Source organism: Entelurus aequoreus, linkage group LG04 (genome assembly GCF_033978785.1).
Source record: "Entelurus aequoreus isolate RoL-2023_Sb linkage group LG04, RoL_Eaeq_v1.1, whole genome shotgun sequence".
NCBI lineage: Eukaryota > Metazoa > Chordata > Actinopteri > Syngnathiformes > Syngnathidae > Entelurus > Entelurus aequoreus.
This window is the reverse complement of record NC_084734.1, coordinates 90,794,683-90,808,957: the sequence shown is the minus strand read 5'-3', so window position 1 is coordinate 90,808,957 and position 14,275 is coordinate 90,794,683. Positions and strand designations below refer to the sequence as shown.

At 36.8% G+C, this 14,275-nt stretch overlaps 1 protein-coding gene across 1 annotated transcript in view; it reads right to left on the bottom strand.

The window, feature by feature from the left end:
• LOC133649233 (glypican-3-like) overlaps nt 1–3,846 on the bottom strand; it is a 53,783-nt gene extending 49,937 nt beyond the window's left edge. The window contains exon 1 of the mRNA XM_062046063.1: nt 3,709–3,846. Within this exon, the coding sequence (XP_061902047.1) occupies nt 3,709–3,846 (138 nt within the window). The remainder of the gene's footprint in view (nt 1–3,708) is intronic.
• Nucleotides 3,847–14,275: the final 10,429 nt, after the last annotated feature.

The following is a 14,275-nucleotide window of genomic DNA, read 5'->3' as shown; positions in this document are numbered from 1 at the left end:
TTGTTCTGTCCCAAAAACACACACACACACAAACAGTGGGTGCACTGACAATAAAAGCCTATTCTCATTTGTCTTTATCTTATATATACTGTATATATATATATGTATATATATATATATATATATATATATACACACATATATATATATATATATATATATATATATATATATATATATATATATATATATATATATATATATATATATATATATATATATATATATATATATATATATATATATATATATATATATATATATATATATATATATATATATATATATATATATATATATAATTCTCTCGATGAGCTTCAAGCACACCTGTGAAGTGAAAACCATTTTAGGTGACTACCTCTTGAATCTATATATATACACCGGTATATATATATATATATATAATATATATATATATATATATATATATATATATATATATATATATATATATATATATATATATATATATATATATATATATATATATATATATATGTAGTCACCTAAAATGGTTTTCACTTCACAGGTGTGCTTGAAGCTCATCGAGAGAATGCCAAGAGTGTGCAAAGCAGTAATCAGAGCAAAGGGTGGCTATTTTGAAGAAACTAGAATACAAAACATGTTTTCAGTTATTTCACCTTTTTTTGTTAAGTACATAACTCCACATGTCTTCATTAATAGTTTTGATGCCTTCAGTGACAATCTACAATGTAAATAGATAGATAGATAGTACTTTATTGATTCCTTCAGGAGAGTTCCCTCAGGAAAATTTAAATAGTCATGAAAATAAAGAAAACGCATTGAATGAGGAGAAATTGTGTCCAAACTTTTGGCCTGTACTGTGTGTGTATATATATATATATATATATATATATATATATATATATATATATATATATATATATATATATATATATATATATATATATAATTTTTTTAAATATATTTATATGGGGATGGTTATATAGAATCAAAGCTGCCGCCTGTCTGTTTGCCTATTTTTTCTCACTTGTTTTTGAGTGCTCTTTTTGTTATTATTCCTATTATTTTTGTCCTAACCACTGACAATTGTTTACCTTGACACGGTGCCATTTTGTTCTATTTTACCCATTTTTGCTGCTTTTGGCAAGGGAAATTGTTTGACACAATAACTCCATTACAAAATGAAAGAATAACCAAAATGTGTAGTTTAGTTATTAAATGACGACTTGAAAGAGAAACATTGGTTGCATTGGTACATTATTACCAAGAGAGGAATGAGAGGGCAAAAGTTCAGTCTTGTACCTTTTGGTGAAAAACACGTGAGTGAGCTCAGAGATGACCTGGCCTGTCGTTCACTGCCCATCTTTCAGCCTCCGTAACATCGCACATGATTGAGAGTCCTGTTAAGCTAACAGATGTGCTAAATTCCAACTGGCTGCCTCGCGACTTTTCCTTTTCATCTCACCGCTTGCATGCTTTTTATTGACTTCCTACCTATCTGCGTACGTCAGCATGCATTTTTGTTGTTTTGCGCTTTGCATGGGAGAAAACGAACTTCATGTGGGCTTTGTCTCCAGTCAGCCGGGGTTGGACTTTGTGTGAGCAAAAAGACAAACCGCGGTATAAAAACCAAGCACTAATCACAGAATTACGTCAGTCTGAGGATAAACAAGCCAAATCCTTTCCCTGTCTATACAAACTAGTTAATCTTGGATTTACAAGTGATATAAACTTTTATGTTTGGACCAAAAGAACACTTATTAGCTTGTTCCCAACACGACCACCCAACAAACTTCCATTCTTTTCCAAACATTGTCAAAGAGCCATGAAAACAACATGTATACTACTGCGGCTCAACATTAAAATAGACACAAGCACAATGATAAAGTATTTGGGACAGCCAGGGACGGCTCCAGGATTTTTTCTCACCCAGGGCTAAGAGGGGTTTCATGGATTTGTGGGGGTGGGCTGAGAAAATTATCGATTTTCATGACTTCAGTTCTCATTCTTTCAATAAAATCAGTTATGACGCGCAGCAAAAACATGTTTGATATATAAGTAGTATATAATAATATATAACAGACAACAATGCAATGGCGATATTTTTTCGGATAACAACTTAAAGGCCTACTGAAACCCACTACTACCGACCATGCAGTCTGATAGTTTATATATCAATGATGAAATCTTAACATTGCAACACATGCCAATACGGCCGGGTTAACTTATAAAGTGACATTTTAAATTTCCCGGGAAATATCCGGCTGAAACGTCTCGGTATGATGACGTATGCGCGTGACGTAGTCAGTTAAACGGAAGTTATGGTACCCCGTAGAATCCTATACAAAAAGCTTTGTTTTCATTTCATAATTCCACAGTATTCTGGACATCTTTTGCAATTTGTTTAATGAACAATGAAGGCTGCAAAGAAGAAAGTTGTAGGTGGGATCGGTGTATTAGCAGCGGACTACAGCAACACAACCGGAGGACTTTGTTGGAGAGCAGACGCGCTAGCCGGCGACCTCACCTTGACTTCCTACGTCTCCGGGCCGCCAAACGCATCGGGTGAAGTCCTTCGTCCTTCCGTCGATCGCTGGAACGCAGGTGAGCACGGGTGTTGATGAGCAGATGAAGGCTGGCTGGTGTAGGTGGAGAGCTAATGTTTTTGGCATAGCTCTGTGAGGTCCGGTTGCTAAGTAGGCTTCAATGGCGTCGTTTGCACAGCATTGTTAACCTTCGCCAGCCTGGAAAGCATTAACCGTGTATTTACATGTCCACGGTTTAATAGTATTGTTGATTTTCTATCTATCCTTCCAGTCAGGGGTTTATTTTTTTGTTTCTATATGCAGTTAAAGCACGATGCTATCACGTTAGCTCGTAGCTAAAGCGTTTCGCCGATGTATTGTCGTGGAGATAAAAGGCACTGAATGTCCATTTCGCGTTCTCGGTTCTCATTTTCAAGAGGATATAGTATCCGAGGTGGTTTAAAATACAAATCCGTGATCCACAATAGAAAAAGGAGAGAGTGTGGAATCCAATGAGCCAGCTTGTACCTAAGTTACGGTCAGAGCGAAAAAAAAAATGTATTTCACTGCATTCTAGTCCGTCACTCTAACGTTCCTCGTCCACGAATCTTTCATCCTCGCTCAAATTAATGGGGTAATGGTCCGAATAGTTCTAGCTGCGTTTAAAAAACAATAAGAAAATATGAGGGAGTGAACAACTGACAACGTCACGCTACTTCCGGTAGGGGCAAGGTTTTTTTTATCAGAGACCAAAAGTTGCGAACTTTATCGACGTTGTTCTATACTAAATCCTTTCAGCAAAAATATGGCAATATCGCAAAATGATCAAGTATGACACATAGAATGGATCTGCTATCCCCGTTTAAATAAAAAAAATTCATTTCAGTAGGCCTTTAAGAAATTAATAATTGTAAAATTAATGAAAAGTTTTAAAAAAGGTTGCTTGCGATGGGCCAATAAACATTATGAGTAGTTTAATATGTGTATTATCAGATATAGGATTGAAAAAAAAAGACATTAAAGGAATGTACAAACGTAGATGAGTAGTATGAGAGAGTTACAATAAGCGAGTGGCACCAACTTGGTGGAATGGCCCTTACACTATTTGAGATTTAGGCTTTTTGTATGGAGAAGAGGTGTCACGTTAAAATACACTGCTAGGAACCTTTTTTCTCTGATTTGTGGGAGTTTAATGTACTGAAGCGTCTTCTTTAAGAGAGAGCTGTGTTTGTCCACCCAGGCCAGAGTCCTTCATAGATTTACTGAGTTCCACAAATTCCTTCTCAATGCCCTTAGCAACCAGCTTGGACTTTGTGAAGGGGGCCTTGTCACCCATCTCGGCCAAACAAACACTTGAAAAGCAGCATGACGAAGAAATGGTTAAAGGTATGTTAGGAAAAAGAAACATTATGAGAAAACCAAAAGTAACAGGGTCTCAGTGTAAAGTAGAGTTTGTGTGAACAGCACCACGTATAAGCGACCACCTGTCAGCATAAGCACCTCAACATTTCCACATTCAACGCTGGCCCACATGGGCAAACATCTAAACAATCCAAACAGAAATGATCATAACAAAAATAACGTAACACCGTAAAACACATGCGACAGGAAAAGGCTGTGATCACATAATTGCTGCAGGATAACAAAATAAAAGAATTGCTGCAAGTTCCCAGCACATTATGGAAGTTTACCAAAACAATTGGAAGTAAAGAAAACAATGCCAAAGAGAGAAGAACGTCGAAACTTTTAATTTAACCAAGATCCGTTCTGTGACAGCGAACCTCCTGTTTGCAAATATACGTAAAACAGCTAGTGTGGAACCTTCCGTACCCCATTTTTCTTCTTTTTTTTTCTTTTTCTTTTTATTGACATCCAGCATCAGACATTCCTATCCATTACATCATATTCACATACATCATATATCTGTTGTCTGCCCTAAATGTCAAAATATTTTTTGTTTATATCCCAACCATACCCCCCGCCCCCAAAAAAAGAAAGAAACAGCAAAAAAACAAAGTAATATCTACAAATACATCAATTAAATAAACAAAAAAGAAATAATAATACATTAATAACAATAATAATCAGAAATAAAATAAAATATAAACAGATACATATACGTACCCCATTTTTCATATGATTCCTTGTTTTGACGAAAAGTTTTGTCTAGATTTTGCCCCGGTATTCATACACTGTCCTGGTTATCAAACGGCGCATAACAAATTAATTTGCGTATCATTCCACGGAATCGATTGTGCGTCACGAACGCGTTGGTGACTCAGTCTCTCCGATTTTTTTATTGCGCATCACTGCAAAAGAAGCCTCCATGGGGCCAAAGAAAGTTGCAAGTAGGGATGGGTACCTTTCACATTTGTGATTTAGTTTTAGTTATAGTCTTTGGACGAAAATGTATTTTAGTTTGTCATATATCACTAAAAGTGGCCCTAGTGTGTGAATGTGAGTGTGAATGTTGTCTGTCTATCTGTGTTGGCCCTGCGATGAGGTGGCGACTTGTCCAGGGTGTACCCTGCCTTCCGCCAAATTGTAGCTGAGATAGGCTCCAGCGCCCCCCGCGACCCCGAAGGGAATAAGCGGTAGAAAATGGATGGATAGATGGATATTTCATTCATCTAAACTAATTTAGGTTTAGCCCAGATTTAGTCGAGGAAACTCCTCAACATTTTAATAGACTAAAATTACAGTACATTTTGTAGACTAAAATATAAAGTATAGTGGACAACGCATCTTTGAAGTTTTTCTTGAAAGTATGTTTTTTTAATTATTATTGCAGAGCATCTCAAAAAACTAAAGCCAAATATGTCCATTCTCTCCTTTCTGTCTATATACCAAACATGCTATTTTGCTCGTAAAATCATCAGTGTCACGACTTGACGGTGTGCTGTCATACTCGTTAAAAAAGAAAAGAAAAGGGAAACGATATTTTTCAAAGGGAATATACCATTTTTGATTCATTAGTACCGCGGTTCTCTACTAGTACCGGTATACTGTACAATCCTACTTTGCATGTATAGACTAAGGCAGGGGTCACCAACGTGGTGCCCGCGGGCACCAGGTCGCCCGTAAGGACCAGATAAGTCGCCCGCGGGCCTGTTCTAAAAAAAATAAATAAAATAAAAAAAAAAAAATAAAAAATAAAAAATATATATATATATATATATTTTTTTTTTAAATTAAATCTACATAGAAAAAACACAATATACACTTTCAATCAGTGCATCAACCCAAACAACCTCCCCCATGCACACTCATCCACACCCACTCACACAAAAGGGGTTATTTCTTTCTGCTACCAATATTCTGGTTCCCACAACATAGACAACACATCTGCAAGGGACACAGTCCCTGAACACAACATAGACAACACATCTGCAAGGGACACAGTCCCTGAAGCACACATGATTGTATAGGCTGCTGGTCCACTAACATTTTCATTAATTACTATTTTTTATGTAATTATTTTTATATTGTTTTACTTTCTTTTTTATCCAAGAAAATGTTTTTTTTATTTATTTATCTTATTTTATTTTATTTTTTAAAAAAGGGCCTTATATTCAACAGACCAGGTTGTCAATGAAATTAGATTTGTTTAAAGGGTTTTTTAAACCAGGCCCAGTCCAGATAATGTCCAAGTTGGACTCAGCAACACACACCTTCATTCATGTACACAGAAAAAAATTAGGGAACACAACAGATTGCATATAATTTATAAACAAAATTACATTTTCAAAATAAGCATTTATGTACAGTCCAGATTATGTCCAGGTCACTCAAATTAGGGAACACAACAACAGATATCATATAATCTATAAACATAATTATACTTTCAAAATAAGCCTTTGAGGACTTCTCTTTTTTTTTTTTTTTTTTATGTTTTTTGGCATCATTATCGTTTTCAACCATGTAACTTTCTAAAATTAGAAAATACTGAATAAATGTTTTAAAGAGAGTAATACTAAGTGAATATCTGTTTTTGGCCTTAAAAATAAACCTTTTACTGAGTACTATAATTAAATTGACTAAATCATGATTGTCAATGAACTCTCCTAAAATAACAGAAACCACATTAAGCTTCATAAACAAACCAATCCTTAAACATATTTTTTCAACTTCCACCCAAAACAAAGACACAATATGACAATACCAAAACAAATGCAGGGTGGATTCAGGCTCCTGACAACAAAATCGGCAATCATCTGACTCTGTCATATTCCATAATTTTAACATTTTCCCTGTGGGTAAGAAGTTATAAATAATTTTAATTTGAAAATAACGATTTTGCACATCGATAGTGGTTTTATAGATTAGTTTGAATATGGCATCCCATGGCAACGGGCAGTCAAAAAAGTCCTCCCATTTTCCATTTGTGTTGTATGAGGCAGCCTTCAAAGATTTCTTTATTAAATAAAAATTATACATTTTTCCATTTATTTTAGTTCCTTTTTGCCAACTAGAATTTCTTATTAGAGGTTTACAAACTAATAATTTAGTAGTTCCATAATTAATTATTTGTTTCCATTTTTTCCCAATTACTCCAGTTAGTTGATAAAATGAAAAGCTTGAGCAAGCATCACCATACATAGCTCTAAATTCATCATACTTCATAATTTTACCATTCTCATTGATAATATCATTGACAAAAATGATTCCTCTTTCAAACATATTTTTCCAAAAGAAAGGCTTTCCATCTATTACAATATTAGAGTTCATCCATATTAACTGCTGCAAAATATCGTCTCTTTTTTCTGGCACATAAAATTGAAAACACTACTATGAGTGGATTGTTTCCTTTATGAACCCCGCCATGTTTCCCAGCAGACTCTCTGGGAGGGGATCACTTGTAAAAAAGGATACAATTTCTTTTGATACAGTACATGTTTTTTGTCCAACAGGACATTTGTGTACCACTCAATGTTTAAATACATCTTTGGAACAATTGATGCTTTTAAAGACAGACACATAGCTTCAAGGTTGAGAAGTTTCAGGCCCCCATATTCATACTCTTTGTACAAAACCTTTCTTTTAATCTTTTCTGGTTTGCCGTTCCAGACAAAATCGAAGACCCTCCGCTCATAAATCTTAAAAAAGTTTTGTGATGGAGCTGGTAATGACAAAAACTAATAAATAAATTGAGGAATAATTAACAAGTTGGCAATAGACATTTTACCATACAAGGTTAGGGATTTCCCTTTCCATAATTGCATGTCCAGCTTTCTTAGTCGATTATCATAATTTACTGAGCCTAGATCTTCCAGCTTTCTGGGACAACAACACCAAGTATGTTAACTGGTCCATCTGTCCACAAAACAGTCACTTTGCATTCCATTCGAAAGGACGTTCCCTTTAGATTTCCGATCCTTAACATTTTACATTTATCATAATTAAGCTTAAGGCCAGATTGCTGTGAAAATATGTCCAAAAGATTAAGAAGGTTCCGCAAACAATGAGGACAAATCTTATCTTTGTGAATCAGCCTTTTCTGACATGAACTTCATCAAGAACAAACACAGAACACGCCTCACTGATGCACATCTGCAAGACTCACTCAGAGTTGCAGTGTCAAGTCATACACCAGAGTACAACACACTAGTTAACAGCATGCAATGCCAGGCTTCCCACTAACTGACAAAGAAACAGATAACAGATTTGGTGTCCAGTTCAAAGTGTGACATGATTTAAAAATTTGAGAGTTTACTTTTGTATTTTACATGAGTTATTATTTGTACAAACATGGTGCAAAGTAATTCATGATTTGTTAAAAAATGTTAGTGGCTAGCTAGTTAAAATGGGATATTGTGATTTCACAAGACTGTCTTAGAAGTGATCATTTGAAAATGTTCAATTTGAAAAATGTGCACTTAGAGAAAATATAAAAATAAAGGGTTGCATATTGATATTTATCTGTTTCTATATATATTTATTGTGAGAAATCATTAAGATGATCAGTGTTTCCACAAAGATAAATATAATTAATTATTAATATTAACAGAGTTAAAGGTAAATAGAGCAAATTGGCTACTTCTGGCAATTTATTTAAGTGTGTATCTAACTGGTAGCCCTTCGCATTAATCAGTACCCAAGAAGTAGCCCTTGGTTTCAAAAAGGTTGGTGACCCCTGGACTAAGGCGTGTTGCCATATTCAGAAAGCAGTCTTTGCCATTAAGTTGAATGTGCCAGTCTTGTCTTTTGTTGAGCCCTACAAAGTGTTTATACTCTAAGTATTGTATATATTACACACTAGCTATTTGATTGTAACGTGCATCTTAGTTGTAGTTTTCCCTACCATCTTATTCAATGCACCACCACATCCCACCTCCCCGGATTGTAAATAATCAAATGTAAATAATCAAATGTATAAACTTGTTCTTATGCTTTTCTGATCTCACTATGTTCACTGCTCACTGTACATATCCTACGAAGTCAGACTTACACTGTTTCAATGTCCATTTCTCAGATGATATAATTGTTGATGACTGAAGTGCTGATATCAACCAAACCAAACCCCCCCGCCCCAACCCCCTCCACATCCCACCCCCCGGATTGTAAATAATGTAAACAATTCAATTTATATACTCCGATGATTAACTTGTGTGATGACTGTATTATGCTGATATTATATATTTATACCATGAATTGATTAACGTGGACCCCGACTTGAACAAGTTGAAAAACTTATTCGGGTGTTACCATTTAGTGGCCAATTGTACGGAATATGTACTGTACTGTGCAATCTACTAATAAAAGTCTCAATCAAAAAAAAATGTAGAGTTATTCCAATTGCCATGTAAACTCGCTAATACTAGTCTGTAGCATGCATGGCATTTCCAATGTAAATTAGCATCAAGTTAGCACGTTTTAAAAAGTAGAGCCTTACTTTCTAGCGCTGTCTATCAGGGATGCTCGCTTTATTGACGGGGAAAATTGCAACACTACCTAGAGATAGTCAGCTACAAGTATAAGTGTTTGCCCGCCAAGTGTTTGAGCTGGTGCCGAGTCTGCAACCCGATGTGGCGTCACGTGCAACAAAGTTATCCAAATATGGTACCGTTTTGAATCGGTACCAGGCAGTACAAATGGAATTCAACCGGTACCTATAAAAGTAAAGCATTCAGTGCCCATTCGTAGTTGCAAGTACAAGTACTTTGATAATGAATGTTAGAAACACCATTGAATTAAAGAAAGAACTCCATAGCAAAGTACAAAAGTCTTTGTCAACAAGAATCTTCACTAAAAGTAAAAGTGGTGTTAAATTTTCATTTATCCATTTAATTTGTCATTTACAGTATATGTACTTTACATTGTTTTATTCTATGTAGAATATGTTTTGTGTTAATAATTGTAGGTGTTCGGAATGGATTAATTAGGCACATTATTTCAAATGAAAAAAAAGGTACTGATGTTTTCATCAGATTTTTTGGAAAGGCTTACTAACAAAAAACAAGGTTAATAAAGGAAAATCCATTTTTAGCCCTACACATTGCTCCCAATGTGTAGCAGGTATAAATACCAGCAGAGGACCGGCGCATGAGAATAAAGATGTTTGTTCAGGAATTTTAAAAAAGCAGTCAGCAGTATAAGTATAGCTGTGGTCAAAGTGAGCAGTAGCATATCTGAAAGGGGGCAGGCCTCTGCGCCTCTGTGGCAGGGTGCGGCGACTTCTCCCCACTGGCTGCCTGCCCCGCCTCGGCAGCAGTAGCAGGAAAGGGCTGGGATGTACAGCATTTTTGTTTCAGAAGTGACGCTGATCTTCTGGCACCAGCGATCTGACGAGCCTCCACATTTACCACAAAAAGGAGAACCCTCAAGTTGGAATCTTCAGCAATTAAACAAGAGGGGGAAAAAAACTAAAGCAAAAAAGGAAGATAGGGACAAATAAAAAGAGACATTTTTGAGAAATGTTCAGTATGTTTCCTATTAAGGCTGCTATTTCTTCATAGACTTGCATGAGGAGCTGGCGACATGCGTTTAGCACAGCCATGCATCTTCCAGACTGCACACAAAGCCCAAACTCCAGCAGAATTGTGCTCGATGCAGCCCGGCCCAGACGCCCAAACCACAATTCTGTCACTGCCTCCCACATGACATGAACTCCACACGGGGTCACTGCTGTGGACACGGCAGCTGCAACACGGCCTCAGTGGCACTGCGCTGATACAAAACAAAAAAAATGCTGCTCTCTCTGACCAATCTGTGTGGATAGTTCCTATTCCAGTGTTTTTCAACCTTTTTTGAGCCGAGGCACATTTTTTGCATTGAAAAAATCCGGAGACACACCACTAGCAGAAATCATTAAAAAATTAAACTCAGTTGACAGTAAAAAGTAGTTGTCGCAATTGTTGGATATGACTTTAAACCATAACCAACCATGCATCAATATAGCTCTTGTCTCAAAGTAGGTGTACTGTCACCACCTGTCACATCACGCCGTGACTTATTTTGAGTTTTTTGCTGTTTTCCTGTGTGTAGTGTTTTAGTTCTTGTCTTGCGCTCCTATTTTGGTGGCTTTTCCTGTTTTGTTGGTATTTTCCTGTAGCAGTTTCGTGTCTTCCTTTGAGCGATATTCCCCGCTTCTGCTTTGTTTTAGCAATCAAGAATATTTAAATTGTTGCTATCCTTCTTTGTGGGGACATTGTTGATTGTTATGTTATGTTCGGATGTACTTTGTGGACGCCGTCTTTGCTCCACAGTAAGTCTTTGCTGTCGTCCAGCATTCTGTTTTTGTTTACTTTGTAGCCAGTTCAGTTTTAGTTTCGTTCTGCATAGCCTTCCCTAAGCTTCAATGCCTTTTCTTAGGGGCACTTTCCTTTTGTTTATTTTTGGTTTAAGCATTAGATACCTTTTCAACTGCACACTGCCTCCTGCTGTGGTCTGCATATTGGGATCACGACAAACCATCGGCGTCTCACACGACGTGTTCCCGACATCTACAAAGAAATTAGCTACCGGCTACCACCTACTGATATGGAAGAGTATTACACGGTTACTCTGCCGAGCTCTAGACAGCACCGACACTCAACAATGGCACATTATTTGCAGACTATAATTACTTGTTTGCAAAAAATATTTTTAACCCAAATAGGTGAAATGACATAATCTCCCACGGCACAGTGGTTGAAAAACACTGTCCTATTCGGTGCTGCACTTTTGACTTTCAACAGGAAGAATTAACATAGGAGGAACATGTATCATCTTGTGTGCATGTAGAACCTTAATGGGTGCTGCTGGAAGGGACAGACAAGGGTTGAGTAATGAAGACGGAATATGTATAGAAAAAAGGGTCTCCTGTGTTATGTCCCCTTCAGTGCGGTGAGGACATGTCTGGACAAGATGCTCATGACTCGGCCCACACTGAATGTGCTGCTCACAAAGTTTCTATCAATGCCTCAACACATCTTGTCTACAAATCTAATCTACACCACTTGGAGCCTCAGTTCCCCCAGAGACGTTTGCTTTTATTTTTGTAAAAGTTTTAGTATCACTTAGGGTTGTACGGTATACCGGTATTAGTATAGTACCGCGATACTAATGAATCATATTCAGTACTATACTGCCTCTGAAAAATACCCCCAACCCCTGCGCCCCCCCGTCGTCGTCACATCGTGTCATTGCTGGTTTTACGAGCAGATGAGCATGTTTGGCAGCGCACAATCACGGAGTACTTACAAGCAGACACAGTGTGTAGACAGAAAAGGGAGAACGGACGCATTTTGGCTTAAAAACTAACAATAAAGGTGAAGTTATAACACTGAAACGCCCTCAGGAAGAGGTGCTTTAAGACATGGCTAGCTAGCTCGCGGCTAAAGCCCATCCGCAGTCTGCAGTGTTGTAACTACTTCTAAATCACTAATCCTCGCCTCCATGGCGACAAATAAAGTACGTTTCTTACAAGTATCATCCCTGCAGGACGAGGAATAGCTAAACATGCTTCACTACACACCGTAGCTCACCGGCGTCACCGCTAATGACGCTGTTCCTGAATGTAAACAAATTCTATGAGTGGATCTACACCTAACATCCACTGTAATGATATCAAATACAAGAGTGTATCTAGTCGATACTACTATGATTACGTCAATATTTTTTAGCATCACAAAATCGTCTTTCATTTTTTTAAAATGTATATTATGTTTATATACTCAGGAAATATGTCCCTGGACACATAAAGGACTTTGGATATGACCAACGCATGATCCTGTAACGACTTGGTATCGGATTGATACCCAAATGTGTGGTTGCATCCAAAACTAATGTAAAGCTTCCAAACAACAGAAGAATAAGTGATTATTACATGTTAACAGAAGTGTAGATAGAACATGTTAAAAGAAAAAGTAAGCAGATATTAACAGTAAATGAACAAGTAGATTAATAATTCATTTTCTACCACTTGTCCCTCATAATGTTGACAAAATAATAGAATGATTAATGACAAAAATTTGTTACTGCATACGTTAGCAGACACATTAGGAACCTTTGTTTAATTACTTACTACTAAAAGACAAGTTGTCTTGTATGTTCACTATTTTATTTAAGGACAAACTTGCAATAAGAAACATATGTTTAATATACCCTAAGATTTGTTGTTAAAATAAAGCCAATAATGCAATTTTTAGTGGTCCCCTTTATTTAGAAAAGTATCAAAATACATTTTGGTACCGGTACCAAAAAATTGTTACCGGGGCAACACTAGTATCACCTAATAATGTTGTCTCTTTCTAGAATGGCTCTGAACAGATGAAAGGCACACGTGCAATAGCATTCCTTTCACAGGTGTACCTCAATTTTTCTACGCTCCGCTTTTTGTATGATTCGGATGTAGTTTTTGCATGATAGTTTTTGATCTTTTTTTTGCCTAAGTATCATTACGCAGAATTGAGTGGCCAAACCAACATTCCCACGCATGAGTCATTCCATTCCCTTGCTTTTTTATTGACTATGACACCAAAATAAGTCACAATGGGGCCAAAGAAAGATGTGAGTGCCAGCACTTTGATAAAGAAGGAGAGAAACACTATTGAATTAAAAAAGAACACATAAGTACCTCTCCTCTCTGCTACCCTCTCTATACTATCCATTTTATTTGCTATTTATATTTACAGTGGAACCTCGATTTACAAACCTTTCATTAGACTAACTTTTCTATTTACAATCCACAGACCAAATAAACAAATGTTTTGGTGTTCGCACATTGTCTCAGTGTACGAACGTTTCATCCACCCATTTTGTGCCCGGCAGCATAGCCATTGTGGGTGGGCTGATCAATCTCCGGTGCTCATTCAGTCAGCAGAGCAGTGCTGCTTTTAGATACTGTGTTACTTTCGCGCTTTTTAAGTGGTTTTACCCTTTTTACAATGCTTTTTAGTTTTGCTAACTCATTATGAGTCCAAAGAAAGCAATGGACAAGCGATTTGTGGTTTGAAACATTCAGGAAGTATCCACAGGGTTGTTAACACTACCTTCCACCCCGTCCCTTTTGCTGAACGCAAAGAACATTAACTGACAAAGTGAAGTGTTTTTTTAAATTCTTAATCATTGTAGCGACCTGGCTGTTAAAGTAAAGGAATGTTGTGATTTCACCACAGAGCTAGTGACAATGTGTGTGTGTGTTGGCAGGGCGGCTACAAATGAGGACAGTTTATCTTGTTGAGGTTTTAACTTTGTTATTAAATGGAAAGTTGATCCATCACCCCTTTGTTATGTTTGTCTTATATACAGTACCGTGTAGAGCAGGGGTGTCAAACGTACGGCCG